The sequence below is a fragment of the Mastomys coucha genome, unplaced genomic scaffold (genome assembly GCF_008632895.1).
Source record: "Mastomys coucha isolate ucsf_1 unplaced genomic scaffold, UCSF_Mcou_1 pScaffold6, whole genome shotgun sequence".
Lineage (NCBI taxonomy): Eukaryota > Metazoa > Chordata > Mammalia > Rodentia > Muridae > Mastomys > Mastomys coucha.
Window position 1 is genome coordinate 113,926,290 of NW_022196912.1, and position 19,408 is coordinate 113,945,697.

A 19,408-nucleotide genomic window follows, 5' to 3' on the forward strand; every position below is an offset into this window, starting at 1 on the left:
TTTTGGTTGGTTGGTTTTTAATTTGTGTATGTGTATATGTGTTTATGTTTCTGGGGGTACACATGTGTATATACAGGCCAGAAGACATCCTGAAGTGTCACTACTCCCTCAATCTGCCCTTTTTTGTTTTCATTTTTTAAATTTTAATTTAAAAATTAAACTAGCATACCTAAAGTGTTATCTACAAAACAAAGCATGTGTTTTAGTAGATCCCCATACACACACACAGACACACACCCTCGCATTCTTGTCTCCTCTGTTTTCAGGTGACAAGTGTCTTGCCCTCTCCCCATGTTAACTTCCCATCACTCCTTACCCTGTCTTCATCTCCTTTCTAGTTTGTTTAGGCTTTGTGTACTTTTGCATCCATTTATACACAGACATAAAAGAAAAGGAGACCTACATTTACTATGAGAGACAGCATACAGTTTTTGGCTTTTCTGAGTTTGAGTCACCTCATTTAATGTAACATTTACCAGATCGGTCCACTTCCTGAAATTTTCCCAATCTCATTTTTCTCTGCAGCTGAGTGAAATTCCACTGTGTCTGTGTGGCCGCCTTCGTCATCTGTTCTACTGACGTGTCTAGGCTGGGTTCATTCCTTGCTATTGTCAGTTCAGCAGCGGATACATAGGCTTTGTGACTTTGTTTTTAGGTTTGCTAGTTTTGTTCTTTTGTTTGTTTGTTTTGTTTTGGCTGTTTGGTTTCACTGGCTGGGCTGGCTGGCCACTGAACCTTAGGGATCCACCCACCCCTTGCAGTCTCCAGTCTCTGCCTGGACTGGCTGGCCACTGACCCTTAAGGATCCACTCATCCCTTGCAGTCTCCAGTCTCTGCCTCTGTACCATTGAGACAGAGTGGCTAGAGAGATGGCTCAGCAGTTAAGAGCAGGCACTGCTCTACAGAGACCTAAAGTGGGTTCCCAGCATCCAAGTTCAAATAGCATAAAACCACCAATGACTCTAACTCTATGGGATCCAAGGCCCTCTTCTGGCCTCCTGGGGTACGAATGCCCACTGCAGGCACAGGCATTCACATAATTTTTAAAAATTTTATTGACTTAGTTTTGAAACATAGTCTCAGTAGGTAGCTCATGCTAGCCTCAAATTTACTTTTTTATACAAGCTAACACAAACTCAAGATCCTTTTGCCTCAGCCTTGAAATTATAGGGTCGAGCCACCATACCCAGCTTGAGAACCCTTAATTGAAGATTCTGTTAATAAGCTCTTTACTGTGTTGATTTAAAATGTAAGAAAGCTAGAACTATCATCTATAGTTTTTCTTTATGTGGTTCTTTTAAATTCATAAGGTTAAGTCCCTTCAGAGCAAATTGGGTCTGCTTAAATAGGTCTGTCCACCAACCTCTAGAGTCTAGGATAGTGGGTGTGGTTAAGATAAAAAGTTAAAACAAATAAAAAATAACCTACCTCTGGACTCCTTTAAGGTCGTGTGTCACAAAGTGCCCTGTCCACAGTACACTTATCACAGCTTGGTTAGCTGGCTTCTTAACCCGTGAAGATTAGAAACTGTTTAGGAAAATACCTAAGCTAAGTTCTCACAGCCTCTAGAAGTGAGTTGGACACCACAGAAACTAACACAAAACTTCAGAAAGCAGATTCAAGGGTTCAGACTCCATGCAGTACCTTCAGTTATCAGTTCCTGCAGGAGCAGGTGACCCCTCTGCAGCCCCCACACTTTGGCTGGCAAGTGGTATGCAGGCCAGTTGAAGTTAAGTGTAACCATGAGCTGGGAAGGACTATGCCTTGTGCTCTCTGTGTAAAAGCTCCTTGGAATGTGTAATTTACAGACGAGACCTTGTGTGAACCAACTGGAATTAACCAAAGAAGCTGGGTAAGGGAGAAATTGTGAAAAGTGATCAATACCTTGAAATGTGCATGTATATTCACTTGAAAACCTGGTGTTTCCTACTTGTGGGAGTTTGAGGTTTGTTTTTTGTTTTTTGTTTTTTTTTTTAATTGGTGAGGGTTGCAAGGTCTGTGGTGTGCTGCTTTTCTCTTGGTTTACCTAACTCATACTACATCGTTTTCAGCTGTGAAAAAAAGCCTTGAAGACGCCCAGGCCATAGGAGTACATACTTCTGAGTATGTCTTTCAGTTTTCCTTCGAGCTTTGTATTAATCTGTCAGTGCAGCACATTAGGAGCTGCTGGAAATCCTATTCAGCCCCTTCCTGGTTAGCTGAATGCATTTTGTAGTTAATGCCAAAAGTACATATATCCTATATTTTCCTCATCTGAGGGGGGACTGCAAATCAGACCAGCTGTGTGATTTGGAAACTAAAAGTGTGGCTTCAGTACAAATCCTTGCCTGCAGGTTTCAGTAGTCTGAGTTCTGGCATGGACAGTAAGGAAATGATGTAAAGTTAGTTAGCTCCGCATGGCAGTGCTGATGGACTGTGCACACACAGCACTGGTCATTCGGTGTGCCCCTCAGGCGTGGCTAAGCTAATGTACAAGCCTGGCTTTGGGAATGTCAGACTGATTCGTTATTTAAGTCTTGTGGGTGCCTGTACATGAGGGAAGGTAAATTTATAAATTCTACTTTTACTCTAAAAACTTGAAGTGTGGGCCAGCAAGATGGAGCAGCAAGCTCCAACAAGTGCTTATTGCTCAGCTTGACATCCCGAGTTCAGTCTCTGGGACCTACGTGGGAGGGAGAACCAGCTCCCTGACGTTGTCCGCTGACCTCCACTTGTACCCTTCCCCCCAGCCAATACAGATTTATATTTGCACCAGTAAATTGGTTTAGTGGGTAAAGGTGCTTGTGGCCAAGGCTGACGGCCTGAGTTCAGTTCCTGGGCTCCATGTGGTGGAAGGAGAGAACAGACTCCTGTAAGTTGTTCTTAGACCTCCACACCATGCCACACATACACAACTCCTCCAACATGTCCATGTCCGTATACACAAAAGCAAGTCTAATGTATTCTTTTTAATTAATGGCAAGCTTGCCTAGCAAGCTCAAGTCCCTAAGTTCAGTCCTCAAAACACCAAAATAACCTAAAACATGAAGATGGTCTGAATTACTCTTAGAAGTTCCTTAAGGTGGCCTTAACCTTAACCCCCTTTCTGAGGCCTTCTAAGACCAAGGTCTAGACTGAAAGGCAGCAGGATGGAAGGAGGAGGTGGCTAGGACAGCTTCCTTATCCTGGTGTTGAGTAAGTGGCCCAGCCTCTGGTGACAGAAGTGCTGTGTGTGTTGCAGTCTTCCATCTGACCCGAAATTTGAGAGCCATGAAGTTGTGTTGCCAGTTGCCTACTGAGTGAAAAATAATGTTTCCATCATTTTTTATTTTTTTTATTGGATATTTTCTTTATTTATATTTTAAATGTTATCTCTTTCCTGGTTCTCCTCCCCCTCCTGGAAACCCCTTATCCCATCCTCCCTCCCCCTGCTTCTATGAAGGTATTCCCCCACTTGCCCACCCTTCCTCCTCCCTGCCCTCACATTCTCCTACACTGGGGCATAGAGCCTTCACAGGACCAAGGGCCTCTTCTCCCATTGATGCCCAACAAGCCCATCCTCTGCCACATACACAGCTGGAGCCATGGGTCCCTCCAAGTGTACTCCTTGGTTGATAGTTTAGTCCCTGGAGGCTCTGGAGGGTCTGGTTGGTTGATATTGTTGTTCTTCCTATGGGGTTGCAAACCCATTTCCATCATTCTTTTTCAGAAGTATAATGTCCCAGGAAAGCAGCTACGGAAAGTGGACAATATCCAGTAGTGATGAAAGCGAAGATGAAAAGCCCAAACCTGACAAACCGTCAACATCCTCTTGTCCCCAGGCTGGGCAGGGAGTGTCGAAGGAGCCCAAGTACACCTGTTCAGAGGCCCGAAAGGCTGCACACAAGAGACAGATCTCACCTGTGAAATTCAACAACACAGACTCGGCATTACCCCACAAAAAGCAGAAGACTGATTCCCCGGAAGGTCTCGGCTGGTGTCTCTCCAGCAGCGATGATGAACGGCAGCCAGATGTGACACAGCAGGAACAGCCTAAGAGAGTGCCGTCTCAAGAGAAAAAACATGCCTCTTCATCCAATGTGACTACTGCCCAGAAAATTGTGGATAGAAGCCCTCCTGCCGGCCCTAGGCCCCAAAGGGCAGACGATGAGTACGAGACCTCAGGGGAAGGCCAGGACATCTGGGACATGCTGGATAAGGGGAACCCCTTCCAGTTTTATCTCACTAGAGTCTCAGGGATTAAGGCAAAGTACAACTCCAAAGCCCTCCACATCAAGGGTAAGAACAAGGGATTTTAGGAGCTAATGATAAAGCAAAGCATACAGCTTAGAAAGAATCCATCTTAACGACTAGGGGTTAGAGGGTAGTGGGAGGTAGTTTGCCCTGAGTGTGTGTGCAAACAGTTTACTCAGGCAGGTGGCATTCCAAGGGTCTCTTCAAGGCCCCGTATCTCAGCCCCTAGTAATGCTTGGCACTGTGCTTAGAATTGCTTAATGTTTCAAGTGGAGATTAAACTTGACTGGTAGCTATTAAGTGCACTAAGCTTCATAGTGGTTCAGTATGGTTCCTGGGCCAGCAGCTTCAGAGTCACCTAGATCTGGGAAATACCACTTCTCAGTCAATCATAGATTCATCATATCAAACCCTTGGGGGTCAAGGCTGCCACCTGTGCTCTCCCTAAGTCTCCAAGGAATAGCAATGCCTAGTGATGTTTGAGAACCTCTGCTTGAAAGCCTGGTTTTGGTTCTTAGGACAAAGAAGCAAAGATGAGTGCTATTGTACACAGGTGGATGCTTCAGGTATGAGGCAGAGGATGATCTCAAGTGTTTCTCTGCATCCTGTGGAGGAACAGCGGAACCTATGGACTCAGAGGGCACAGATCCCTTCCTTCGCCACTCATTGGGTCTATGGTTAAGACAGTATGGGGTGAGAATTAAGAACGGAGCAGGTGTGTGAAGTAAGCAGTGCATGCATCGTACGCATATAGACACAGCATCATACTGCAGATAGACACAGTTAGCATTCTCTCAGTGACGTGGTTTTTGGCTCATCTTCATGACATATGTTTATTCTCAACATAAAGTTTTTCCATATTAAATGTATGATGGTACTTTATGTTCTGCTATATAGTATGTAAATGTTGGTGGCTTTAATTCCATAGTAGTTAGTCCAGCTCTACAGATTTTTGAGCATCTCCTGTGTCAGTACTTAAAGATATGAGATAGTTACTGGTGGTTTGCTTTGTCTAGGAGAGGCTGACATAGGAAATGGAGGCGTCTGGAAGGCCGCTGTGTGTAATGTAATAGTAATGGCATGGCTGTTAGCACCAAGGAGGGGGAGATGACATCATAAGGGGTTTACATATATTTTAACTGTCAGAGCAGCCAAATAAAATGATCAAATGTCCTTGGACATGTGATAGATCTGCAGTTCAGTAAAGTGAGATCACTTATCCTAAGTCACAATACCGTTAAATGGTAGAGCCACACTTGAATCCAGTTGTTCTTGTATTGAAATCCATGCTACTTGATGTATTTGGCTAGCACTAGCCATAATTACAGGTCCCCTAGATCTCATGAAGGACAGTGGCCTTCCAGTGGACACTGGAGATCAGCAAAGTTGAAATGGCTAGAGGTGCAGATGGGGCCAGCTGGAAGACTGCTGCAGCTCACTTCCTAACTCTACTGGTCTCAGAGGGAGGAGGAATATCCACACGGGTCGTTTTGTTCTTTCAAACTCTTTGTACCTAAGTAGCTAGCTCAATGTCTAGAGGATAGGAAGTCCAAGTGACGGCCGTGGCCTAGCCCACTTCCCTCTCAGAGGCAACTCAGTAGGTATCAGAGACCCAGAGTGAGACATCCTGGCTCAAACCTTACCTCTGACCCTCCCAGTTGTAATGGCCACACATGGTCTTCTTCTGAGACTCCCTTTATCTAGAAAAGAAGAATAATACCTTACCTCAAAAACTCCCTGGAAATATTAAGGTCATCCACGGAAAGTGCTAAGAACAGTGTCTGCCCCTAAGAAGGCCTGCGCAGGGGAAGATGGTGTTGATCACAGCGCCCTTCCTGATTTGGCCAAAGTCAGCCAAAGTCAGGCCGAGAGGAGCCAAGTGGAATGTTCCCAGAGGTGACCTAGAGTGCGAAGGGTGTGAATGATCTCTTGTGGGAGCCAGTGCCCTCTGGGTACAGGGGAGCAGCACTGGGGACGTAGATGGCACAGAAGGAGGTGAAGGTTCCGAGGTCTGGGAAGAAGGCTGTGTCGTGACTGGCACAGCCACAGAGTCCAAAGCTGAGCAGCCATCTAGGACTACTGTTTAGACTATAGCTCTGCACTCTAATGTGTTAAAGAGCGTGTAGTACATATTAAGTAGCAGATTCTAGAGTTGTCTTGTGGGTAGTCTGGACAGTTACAGCCCAGCCTTGTAGTGGCTCTCCATTCACTCTTTTCTTGGTTGTCACTGGCTGCTGCTGAGAAGGACGCTTGATATGGTATGAAATCTAGAAGATTTTTATCTATGAATCCATTTGTTTTGTCATTGTAGATATTTTATCCCCCCTGTTTGGGACACTTGTCTCTTCAGCTCAGGTGAGTTTATGGTAAATTGTGTTTTCTTTGGGTGATGAGAGATAGACAATTAAGCAACTTTATAAGAAAATGTGACAGCAAATGGGCTTCTCAGTCCTATGTACAGTGTCCCCTAAGCTGGCATCTGCCTAGAGCCTGGCCTTATTGTGGAATCCCTGGCCTTCATCAGCATAGAACATGGATGCCACTAGCAGGCATCACCTGACTCTTGACCAGGCCACAAAGACAAGCCAAGAACTCACTGTGCATCTTCTACCTGAAAAACCTTGGGAGATACTTCCAGCCTCGTGGGATGCTGGTGCAGCCTGCTGAGGAAGGGCGGATGGCCTGGTGAAGACCAAGTCAGGTTTGCACTGCTTTAGGAAAATCGTGCTCTGCAGCAACCAGAAGGAGGAGTAGTTCTAGGGCTTCTGCAAGTTCTAGGGCTTGTGCCACACTGAGCTGGCCCCTCGGTGCTAACAAGTCATCATAAAGGTCCCGAAGCTTAAGGACTAGTCAGGAAAAAGGGGTCTTGTTTCTGAAGCCAGCATAGATGCCACCTCCTGTATGATGGGGTCCTGGTCTCTAAATCAAAGCCAAATGAGGTGCATCTGCATTCTCCCTCGGCTAGACTTGAGCTCCTGTGCCCAGGCTTGGCCATGCATTAAGAGGAAGCATCCACTTCAGTGAAGCCATTATGGAATCAGTGCTTAGCAGGTGCTAGGTATGAACTAGTGAGAGTGTGTCAGGCTAGTGTTGAAAGCAAGTGGCCTTTCCTAAAAGTCCTGTCTCTCTCTCTGTCACTTTTGGGAAGCTTTGTAATCCTGAAAATAATAAGAAATAATGTAGCAACACTATTGTCGAATAGAGATGTTGTCCAAGTATATGCAGCTAATATCCTTAGAACCTCTTTGGACATCTGGCTCCATTTAAGCAGATTTCTTTAACCAAGTGTTCTTCAAGATGAAGTTTGGGTTGACTTTTGCAAGCTGCAGCATAACTGACTAGGTTTATGAACACTGTAGCGTGTGGTTGCATGAGAAATTCTTTCTGTTTAATAGCAGTTCTTTTGAACATACTTATGGCTGGCTTCCTTTTCTTTTTCCCCATCTAGTTTAACTACTGCTTTGATGTGGACTGGCTCATAAAGCAATATCCACCAGAATTCAGGTGAGTTGTGGGCTGCCAGACACTCAGTGCTGTAGAATGCTGGAGCTACACTTCAGAAACTAGCCATCCATCTTTTCTCCATTTTTCACTTGATATCACTGTAAACAAAACATTTGTTTTGGGAGAACAGCATTTGTGTGTGTGTGTGTGTGTGTGCGTGCGTGAAGGCTTGAGTATTGATCTTCAGGAGTCATCTTTTCCTCCTTTCTTTTATATTTTATTTTATTTATTGTGTTTTTTTGAGGCAGATTATTTTGTTGGCTCAGTCCCAGGGATCTACCTACCTCCACTTCTCCAGTCTTGGGATTACAACTGTACACCACCATGCCTGGCATCTTTTATATAGGTTCTGGAAATCAAACTCTGGTCCCCATGTGTACAGTGCTAATATATACCAGATGAGTTACCCCCTCTGCTGAGAACAACAGGTTTTACTTAGTCAATCACATACATTCTTTTCATAAACTTAAGTATGGTCCACTTTCCTCTGTCTAGAAGTAAGTAAGGGCAAATTACATCTCAGTAACAGGGCTTCCTGGGCAAAGCTAAGGTGAAGGGTTACAGTCGGATCTTGGGTATCTAGATGTGTGCGTGGGCCCAGATGTGGCCAGCATGTCACATGGCTCAGCACAGCAGAGCTCTCCTTTCCTAGTGATTCCTCCAGAACTGTCTCTGGAGTTAGGAAGGGACCGCGGCCATCCTTTACCCAGGCTAAAGTGTTTTAGAGCTTCGTTGCTGCCTCTGGCCACTCTTCAGCCTCCTGTGAAGCAATGCAGCCACACACAGTGGCACACAGCATCTGTGTTCATAACTCAGACTTGTGCAGAATCCCCTAACACTCACTGGATAGAGGAAGACACACTGAAAAAAGAAAAAAAGATGAGTGCTAACCTCATCAAATCCTTGGTGTGTTTAAGGCATCAATTGTGGAAACTTTTGTCACTAGAGAGTAAAATGTACAGATTTTCCCTACAGCTTTGTCACATTAAGGCTTATATTTGACCAAATAAGAGAACATTTGCTGTAGTTGCATATTAACAGAAAACTCAACAGTAGCTTAAAAAAAAAACTTTCCAGCCTAAACAACAAACGGTAGGTATCTGTGGTTTAGATAGAGGACCTGGGTTTTTCCTGTGATGGAGCTACCCACCTCTTCTGTCATTCTGCCCCTGGAGCTTGACTTCAGTCTTCACAGTCACCTCATGGTCCAGGATGACAGCCCGCGCTTCGGCCCTGCTCCGGCCCTGCTCCGGCCCGCACCCTGGCTCATGCTTCAGCCCGCGTTCCAGCCCACTTGTCTGTGTTCCAGGTAGAAAGGTGGAGACTATAGAGAGGATTCCCGTGCCATGTGTGCCATTCTGAGATGTTCTGGCTGATCCCGAGTCCCTTCTGTTCTGTAGATCAGAGCTCAGTCACATGCCACTAGCTGTCTCTAAGAATAGATGAGTGGTCTTCTAACTGAGCCCACCTTGTCTTACATCAGGTCAGGGTTCTGCTAGAAAAAGAGAGACTGGATATATAGGGGTAATTTGGTCCTTGCCTCCGGCTCCTCCTGGCTGTGTCTCCTGAGGTTTACACTCTTGTTTTCTGGTCCTTTTCCCTTTGTTTCAAGGACCTTGGAATCAAATGTCACCTTTCCACAGTGTTGACAAAGTGTAGGCTGTGATTCCTTTAGTGCTACTTATAGGTTGGATTGAAGTCTTGGATTTCTAAGCCTCAGTACCTCTGCACAAGACTATTTATATGATACGTCAAGTCTTTACAGAAATCAGAGTCAAGCTGAAATGAGCGCAGTAGGCAGCCACTAATCCAACATGAGGCATCCTTATACAACAGAAGAAGCTGGGCACATACAGGAGACTGAAGATAAAGGGGAGTGGGATCCATAAACTGAGTAATGCTTGGGACCTCCAGAAGCCAGAGTGAGCCTGTTCTTCCGCAGGCCTCTTTAGGAGCCAGGTTGCTGTCGCCAGATCTCAGGCTTAACTGCTTCCAGAACTGTGGCACACTGGAGTTTTGTGATATAAACCATTTGTCTTGTGGCACTTTGTTACAGTAACTTTAGCAAAGTCAAAGGATACAGTCCTTCTCCCCACCCTTGTTACCAAGTGGGCATTTCTGAAGACTGTGTCCGAATCTTCAGAAGGTTGTGAAGATCCTAAAGGTTAAGGAGTGATGGCGATGGCAAGGTCAGGAGACACCCAGTGTTAGATATGGGCCACTGCAGGTGGTGAGGGTCTGTGTCTCACTATGTCTGAGTGCTGCCCTTCTGTAGTACAAGAACAGTAAAACTGAAGGCATGGATGAGCGCTGCAACATTTATCTATCCTTCATGCTTAGTGGTCTGATATTTGAAGGGCGTGTGACCGTAGAACATGAACATTTCCTACATTTTTCTCTGTGTGGTTTGCGGCTCACACTAAGTAGGGGATCTTTAGGAATGCATGCTTCATCTGTTTGTATGCCAGTCCTGCTAGAGCAGTGCTAGCGTGGGGATGAGCAGCCAGGCAGCACCTGTGAATGGCCATGCTCCGTGGTGCTTTCCAGTTGAATGTTGCTTTTTGAGCCTTCGGCAGTATGGCCTAAGTACAGCTGTGGTTGTTTATCTTATTTGGGTGCTTGTGAGAGAAAACTCCTGTTTTCCTTGCTTGAGGAGAGTTTGTAAAGATACATTGATTTCTAAGGATTAGCTGAAGAAGTTGAAGTATCTCTTAAAAGCCTTTTGAAGCCAGGTATGGTGGTTTGTGTCTGTATTCCAGCACTGGGGAGGCTGTGGAAGGAGAATTTACGGAGTTTAAGCCTCGTTTGGGCAATGCATTGAGTTCAGGCCAGCCTACACTATGTATCAAGACCCTATCTTAGAATAAGTGAACAGAAGAAGTCTGTTTGATATGTTCCTAAAGAACATTTTTATAATCTTTAGAATCTGAAAGTGCAGTATACTCAGGGCTCTAGTTCTTTGACTCCCTCCCTGCTATGCAAGCCCGTACCTTACTGAGGGCTTGGTCTGTTTCTTTTGTGTCCTTGATCTTGCACAGTATAGAGAGCATTTACTTGGCAAATAGGCGCAGGGTGAAATGTAAAACTACTAGGGGTTTAAGACAAGAAGGAAAGGAAGCATATATTCAACAATCATTGTCTTTTTTTTTTAACTAATTTCTATTCATTCATTTATTTATTTTGCGTGTGTGTGCATGTTTATGTGTGAGTGTGCACATGCCAAGATGCACTGTGGTTAGAGGACAAGTTGTAGAGAAGTTGGTTCTCTCCGTCTACCATGTTGGTTCCAGGGCATCATGCTGAGGCCATCAGCCTTAGTTAGCGGCAAGCACCTTCTCTCCCTGAACCCTCTCACTAGCCCGTATGTTTAGCTGACTCCATCCTACACATGTACACAGAACCTGCTATGGGTTCTTCTGAGACAAGGAAGAACTTTGTAGAGCTACAGCTACCTGTATCACAGCAGACGAGGCTTGGAAACTGATGAGTGAGCCCTGACCGTCACTACCTGATGTTACCCGCAAAGGCCAGAAACAAGCAATAGGGAGAAGGCGTCTGTATTCCTCAGCGAAGCAAGAAACAGGCTTTGTGACCAGTGCATTTTAAACAGTTCTGATCTCTTTTCAGGAAGAAACCAATCCTGCTTGTGCACGGTGATAAGAGGGAAGCCAAGGCGGACTTACATGCCCAGGCAAAGCCCTATGCAAACATTTCCCTCTGCCAGGTAAGCTGCCTCTTGCCTGGACCTCATGCTCAGTCTGCAGGTTAGTTGAGTCCACCCTCAGCCATGGGCAGCAATCCCCCTTTAGCTTTACCACCAAGTCCTTATCTTTAACTTGTCTTATTGTGGCTAAGTAACTCACTCTACCAGCAGGGACTCCCATGGTTGGAAAGACTGATTTCTTTATCTTGACTTGAAGTCTCCCTCCTAGTGACTGCTGCATGCTGGTTCAGAATTCCCCGCTCTCTGAATCCACACAGAGCAATTCTCTTACTGGCTCACGTAGAGATTCCTGTATTTGAGGTCAGCTGTCCTGATCCCTTAGTCTGTCTCCAAGCTAAGCTTTCTTGTCTTTGTTGTGGTCAGTGCAATATGCATCTCTGCTCGGGCCAGCTAGCACTTGCTAGCCTAGTTTGTCCTGTGCAACTTGGATTTTAGCATGAGGCTGGTCTCCTGGATGCAGTCCAGTGGCTTCGGATCTCTTTGAATGCAGCTGATGACTGCTTCCATGACACCTCTGTCTTCCCTTAGCCACCGCTGACTCTTTAATTGCCCTAAGTTCTTTTTCACATCAACCAAAGAACTTGAGAAGCCTATAGACTAAAAGCCTGTTATGAACCCTAGTGAAGGGACATCTAGTGACCACATACTGCAACCAAAGCTGAGTGCAAAGTGGGAAAACAGAAGCCATTGTCCAGTTTCTCTATGTGTTCCATAATTTTGGCCCCTGCTGGGTAGTCAGCTTGCAGTGTGATTGATGGCTCTTTGGCCTGTTATAGCAGCTACTTTATACTCTAGCTCTGAAAGGATCTCTTTATTCCATGTGTTATTTTAAGCAATAAGCAGGCAAAATTTAAAGGAAAGGAATTCAGGTTTTTTTGTTGTTGTTGTTAAGCTTTTCTTTCTTTGGAAACGCTAACTGAAGTAACAGGTAGGACATTCACCATTTCCTGACTCTATCAGCGTGATTGCCATCCAGTCTGAGGGACCCTCGTGAAACCAGTTACAGTTTTCTGTCCTTGTTTTCACTATCATAACTGGACTCGATATTTCTATTCTTGGACTGAGGGCATGGCTCACTGCATAAAAATATTTCCTGCACAAGTATGAGGACCCAAGTTTAATCGCCACACCCACTTTAAAAGCCAGGAGGCTGCATGCACAGCTGTTCCCCCAGTACTGTGTGGGTAGAGAAAGGAGGGCCTCTGGGGCTTGCTGGCCGCCAGCCTGGCTTCAGGCTTAGCGAGAGAAGCCCTCCTCTAGCTGCCAAGCACACTGCTATACCACACATGTGTGCAAAGCAAGATTTCTGCTCTTAAAGTAGAGACATGAGATCCTTTCTTGGTGATTTTCCTTCTAAGGTCTCTTTCCTCATTGCGGATGTGAGAGTTTTAACTCACATCTGATTGCTCTCCTTCCAGCTCTAAATGGAACCTGTGATTTTGTTTTAAAGAGAACACAATTGGGTTGATTCTAAACACCTTGAGGCATTTTTTTTCCTGATCTAACCCATTGAGCATTATATCACTGTGGCTTCAAGCCGTGGTATAACTTCTTCTGAACTGCAGATGTAGCTCAGTGCTAGAGTGCTTGCCTAGTATCCACAAGGTGCTAGGTTCCACCCTCAGTATCCCTGAGAAAATCCTCTTCCACCAAAGGTGCTTACTGTTCATCATATGCACAGAGGTGTGTTTGTGCCTTTGTTTATAAGTCACCTAAAATTCTGTTGTTTGCTCTGATTTCCACTGACAGAAGAGGTTAGTTCCCATCATTCTAAAAGTAAACTGCAAGCCCATGATCAAATAGTCTTCAAACAGCCGAGACCAGGTTGAAGAGAGCAGGATGGCCACTAGAGGGCAGAAGCACACATGGCTCCCAAAACCTTTACAAAGAACTTCACCTGAGTGCCTCACTCCAGAGCAGTGATTCTCAACCTTCCCAATGCTGCGACCCTTTAGTTGCTACTTCATGACTGTAATTGTTCTACTCTTATGAATCATAATGAAAATATCTGTGTTTTCTGATAAGCTTAGCCAACCCCTGTTCAACCCACAGGTTGAGAACCTCTGCTCCAGTGGGAGATACAGAACTGTGGCTCTGTCCTGTGCTGCTGGAGGGCCTTTGCATGTTGAGTTTTTCTGGTAATAACACGCATCAGGGAATCAGTTGGCGATGTATTTAGTGCAAGTGCCTGGAAACTGAGGTGATGGTGGTGCTGAGGGGTCACTTTGTCTGAGTTCTGCCTCAGCTCTGTGCCTGGGTGTATGAATGTGCCTTGGCTACTGTAATAACATTTATAGATGGAAAACTTGGTTTTTGAACTGGGCAGCTTCAATGACAGACATCTAGGAAGCTGAGAGTCAGGTCATTGTACAGATCACTCCGGTTCTTGATAAAGAGTCTCCTGGTACATTGTGGTTGACTGCGTAGAGAAGTGGGGGTGCACTAGCACTCTGGTATCTGTGAGGACACTGACTGTATTGGAGACCCACATACACTATACACATACACGCAGTCCGCCTCACTAAACACTGACTCGCTTGGGTTGATATGTTTGTTGGAGGGTGGGGATGGCACGCTGGTTCATTCCACGATGCTCATTCTGGCCCTGTCACTTCCCATTTGTTTAAATCTAATTTGTTCATGTATAAAGTGAATTACTAATGGCATTCATTACAGCATTTGAAAGAGTTGGTCTATTAGCTCCCCCCCCAAAAAGCATGCATTAAAGAGTATCTGCCGAAGTTGCTTTTATCCTTGTTGTTTGTGCCTTACTCTGACGTGAAGCATGTAACTTGTAGCCAACTAAACTTGGGAGCCAGTTCTCCTAACCACTGCTCTTTCTCAGTTAAAAATGAGCTGATGAAATGATTTTGTAGTTTTAAAGACGTGTGATGCATGCTGGTCTACATGTGTTTCCCCAAGCTGCATGGATCTGCTAGGAGCATCTGCAGACTGTGTGGTACCCACTTCAGATTCCAGTTGTCCATTTCTGCCCCTGGCAGCCAGGCCTGTCCTTCCACCCTCTGGTGGGGAGAGGACACTTTGCATAGATGTGTTGCTTACAGCAAAAGGCCTCTTTCCTAGGCACTTATGCATATTTTCTCATCCTCCCCTAACAACTAAACCTCATAACAACAGCCCACTTTAATCAGGCAAAAACAAAATCATAGAACGTAAGTTATTTTCCAGAGTCCGGCAAATTGTGAGGCAGGGCTGAGGCCAGGCAGTGAATTCCTAAACTGACCGCTCAGCTGCTTGTTTATTCCATAGCCTTTCTTCCTGGCATATTCTGCTTGACTGGGGTCTCGTGCTAGATGTTAATAACATTTTTACCCTCAGCATACCTGCACTTACCTGTCAAACTATCACTCTGGATTACAAGGTGGGCTTGGTGTTATTATTTCTAGCTTTGCTCCCTTCGTATGAGACTTTCTCTTTTGATTTACCATCATGTCTTATGTTGCCACCTCACTCTGTAGACCAGGCTGGCCTCGAACTCAGAAACCCGCCTTCCCCTGCCTCCCAAGTGCTAGGATTAAAGGCATGCACCACCACTGCCCGGCTTTAAATGTTTCTTAAAACTTTGTTCGTATTAACTTTCAGTAGAAGCCAAATACCTCATTTAAAACTTTGTTTAGGATCACATTTATCCTTTTATGGCAACTGAAAAATTAGGTTTTCCATTTATAATTTCTGTAATTAAAAATACAGTATGTATTAAATCATGTTGAGTAACCCCCAAACCCCTACCCAAAGTATTTTAAATGAGCCTGGTATATGTTGTAATAAAAGCTGTGTTCTTTTTGTCCAGTAGAGGGCAGTAAAACAGTTTTGTTTTGTTTTTAAAGAGTTGGCTTAGTCCTATCCCCATTTAATTTTCAGTAGATAGGAATATTAAGCATTAAGTGACACTTTTTTAAATAAATTACTTTTTTCTTATCCTAGGCAAAGTTGGATATTGCATTTGGAACACACCACACGTAAGCAGCTTTTATGAAGAGGGGGTTAATTGGTCAAAGGACACAGTCAAGGAGCTCTAAGTCCTGATACCAAGAGTCAGTGTCAGAATGGAAACGAGACATCTGTGCCTCGGAGGCCTCTGCCTGTTGCTCAAGACGTCTGCCATGGCCGCTTGGAAGACAGAATTACAAGAGCGTTCCTTGTGGTCGTAGACAGTTCTGCATGCATAAGTCAGTGCTGTGACAGTCCTGCTTTTAAAAGTTCTGTGATTCGGCAAGCATGAGTTACATTGAAAAGTCTATTATTAGTCATCCCCATGCTTTGATAAAGGGAAACTGATTTTATCGAAAGTTGCCAATCTGCAAGGGCTGGCCCAGCTCCAGTGAGCTCCTCAGAGATGGCTCAGGAGAAACTGCCCACCTCTTCCTCTCATATCAGCCAATGACAGCTCGGTTTATTTTTAACTTAGTTTTGTAGCCTTTTACAAAGTACTTTTAGAGTAATTCTGCTTTCCAAGTAGGAAAAAAACAAAATGTGATTGTCCTTATTTTAATATTTTTACAAATCACATTTCTCTTGAAAGGATTTGGCAAAAGACTATGACAAAAGACGCCTATTCTCTCTTTTAAACCGGGAGTGGAAGTTTGGGGCTTGCTGCCCCCACCCCCGCCCCTCCTGGAGAGGAAGCAGTGTGCTAGAGGGAGTGTCGGCCCTCAGTCTGGCCTGGCGCTGCTTCCTGCTGAAGCAGTGATGGAAGTGACAGTATTGTGGCTGCCTTGCTCTCTGTGTGCATACAACAGTAGTTTTGCCAGTCTGTTGTGAAAAATGAGCCAGAGTGGAAGCAGTTAGGCCTCTGCATGAAGTGATAGTTCCATTATCTAACTTGTCCTGGCTAGATAGGGTAACATCTACAGACCACCCCTAATTGGTAGCTTTTGTCCACTAAGAGACAAGGCTCGAGGATTTAGAGTGAACTCAAGTACTGACTCATGCATAAAATATTCATTTTCTAGCTCTGAGCACACAGGATGCCAATTTCAGCTCAGAATACAGATTGCTGTCAATGGGTGCAGCTTAGCCTTAGTGCAAAGCACCAAACAGGAAGCCCTTGTCTCCCACCCTTAGCCGAAAGAAACCCCAGGACAAACACATCCTTGATTCTAAAAGGCCTTCTGCCAGCCCTGTCACCATTTGGGCCCTGGCATGATGTGGTAGGTCACTAGTGCCAGATTCCCATGCAGAGCATGTGTCTGCACTGTGTAGTGAGTCTTGCGAGGGTAAAGTTCCGATGTCCCTATGGGCTAGCAAGCAATGGAGAGCTTGTCGGTCATGCTGTCACCCCTGGGAGGGACTTGGGTCAGAAGGCCTTCTCAGAAGCTGGCTTGGTGATGCTTCACTGTGAATGGAGCAGGGAAGGAGCAAAGGGGAAGCTCTCCTTTGTTGAATCATATCAAAATTATCTGGTTCTTTTAATATCATGCACCGGAAAACAGAGACCTAGAATAAATGAGTTTACGTTCCTTGGGGATGAACATAGGAGTAGAGCTCATTTTTAACCTTAGTTTTTAATTTGTTCTTATTTACTCACTGCTACAATTGATTCATTATTTCCTTTGCCCCGTACAGCCCTTGCTCCTTGGAGCAACTCACATATGCACATTTTGTAGGTTAAATCTAGTAGTTCTCAATTCAAAGACATTATTGGAGTGGAGCCCTTCCCAGCCAGAGAGTATCCATGGTTTAAATTCTACTGAAATGTCAGTATCTTGTAAAGGATTGAGATCATGTCTGCAAATTTTGGTTGTTAAAAATTAGGAGGCTGAGCTAGGAGAAGCAGGAGTTCAAGGCCAGTCTGCATGAGATCTTCCCCTCACCAAAACTTATTCCAGCAATCCCTGCAATGTTACTGAGTCTCAAGTCAGTCGGGTTGGTGCTTTTGCTTTTCACCTTTGGGTGAGAGCACAAAGCATGCGAGATAGAGAAGGAGAAAGCCTCAGCTGATGGCCATGTGATAACCACTGTCCTCCCAGCCTGGACTGACAGCGGCCACTGTGAGGCAGTCTCTGGGATGACACACCTGAGCAATGTACCATGTGCAGGGCACATAGAAAGAGTCAAGATTTCACCCCGTCTACAGAGCTCATAGTCAGCAAGCACTAGATGTGGTCTGTCCAGCATCTGTAGGGTGCAGGCACAGCGATCCCAGGCATGATGTGTCACGTGGTGCTTTAGAATGGGAAAGCTCTTTGGTTTTCCCCAGAGTTGGGCAGTTACCTCTGATGGCTCTAAGATTAATAGGGAGAAAACAAAGTAGCTGAATGGACAATGTCCTCGTCTAAGTAGGAGCCAGCCATAGCCTGCAGGGGCATGCTTCCCACCTACGTCTCCAGCTGGTCCTATGTCTCACCGAGACCACATCTCCCACTCACTATCTAGTATCATAAAATGTTGACCATCCCAGCTCCAGCCATGTCAGTATGCACAGTGCCCTGGCTGGTGAGCATGTGTGAGTTCATGCTCAATTGTGACCTAGATAGTCCTTTTCCTCCAGCCACAGGTTCTGCACTTGTGAAAAATGAGAATGCTTCTTGGGATTGCCTTGATACATGTTAGAGCATCCAAAAACAGTGCCTGGCATGGAGGTGCCCATGTACCTTCCTTGCTTCTTCATAGCCCACCTTTCCATTGGGAACACAGCCCATTGCCACCCCTACTACTTAAGAACAGTGCTGTAGTCTACCTCTTTTAGGGGTGACTCCATTCCTTATCTTCCTATATTTTTAATGGAGATCTTTGGTAACACATGTAGTGCTGTGTTTGAAAAGATTACTATGTCTCTCCTTGAATTAATTCATAATTCTGTTTGATAGGATTCAGTGACAGTGATACATGGTTTCCTCGTAACTGATGCCTTGATTAATGGAAATATTTGTAAAGTTTTTATCATAAATCCCTAGCTGGCTTATCCTTAATTATAATGAGCTGCTAATGTGGCAACTGTGTGTGTCAATTTACCCAGATTTCAGGAACCGTAGTTTCATAACTACAGAGAAGAGGGCTCAGCAGCTGTCATTTCTCAAGCCTTGCATTAATTTATTGTCTGCCAGCTTGAATTGCCTTCTCCTTTTGGAAAGAACTAAATATCTCATTCCCCTTTCTGATCCTGTCTTTTCCTTATCTTTTTTTTCTTTCAAGAGGCAGGACCTTAGTCATACCAGGCCACAGTCAAACAGAAGCCTGAAACCTAGCATCCTAGCCCTGAACTCATAGGCGTAATCCTGCCTCAGCCTCCGAGTCACTGATATTGCAAGCATGAGCCACCATGCTTGGCCTTTCCCTGTCTCTGTTGCATACCTCCTCCTGCCATGCTTGAACTCATGGGTGGCTCATTGTTGTCCCACATGTCACCTGAGTTACGCAGATGAGTAGTAAGTAGCAGACGACAAGAGTCACAGACTTGAGAAGCGACGCTCTAGAGAGAAGAGACGTGAAGTCTGGAGAGAAGACATAAAGCCCCCTTAGTAGCTATGTTTAGGGACTCAGAAAGCCCCAGTGGGCAGAAAAGGCTCAGCCCAGTTTCACCTGAGAGGACTTACTTCAAGCCCAGATACAGAGCTGTGACAAGGATGGCACATGAGATACATGCCTGACTAGGACAGGGCATCGTGTAATCTTCAAACTGTAACCAACAGTAAGAAATACACTTTACACCTTCAAGTATGTGAGCACACAGCCACGGGACTGATACTTTAAAAATATGCTGCATATATTTCCGTTGTTTGAAACATGCTAGCCTGTTAGACAGCAGGAGATTCTACTCCTACCTTGCTTGAAAAACATGCGCAAAGATGTCCCTGTGGTCCTTTGTAACGAAATGATAGCTATGGATACGAAGGGACCAGAGAAAGAATGTGAGTTCATGCCCCCAGATATTCTGAGCCTTTTTGAAAGATAGCTTTTTAGGTATCTCTTTAGATTTTCGGAAGACAATGTATAGAAAGGGAGTTT

General features: G+C 45.0%; 1 protein-coding gene across 1 annotated transcript in view; it reads left to right on the forward strand.

Annotated features, from left to right (window-relative positions):
• The window catches only part of Tdp1 (tyrosyl-DNA phosphodiesterase 1), a 75,903-nt gene that overhangs the window by 4,038 nt on the left and 52,457 nt on the right, over positions 1-19,408 (forward strand). Inside the window, exons 3-7 of the mRNA XM_031355667.1 lie at positions 3,689-4,257; positions 6,524-6,567; positions 7,661-7,716; positions 11,344-11,440; positions 15,386-15,420. Of these exons, the coding sequence (XP_031211527.1) occupies positions 3,696-4,257; positions 6,524-6,567; positions 7,661-7,716; positions 11,344-11,440; positions 15,386-15,420 (794 nt within the window). The 5' untranslated portion in view covers positions 3,689-3,695. The remainder of the gene's footprint in view (positions 1-3,688; positions 4,258-6,523; positions 6,568-7,660; positions 7,717-11,343; positions 11,441-15,385; positions 15,421-19,408) is intronic.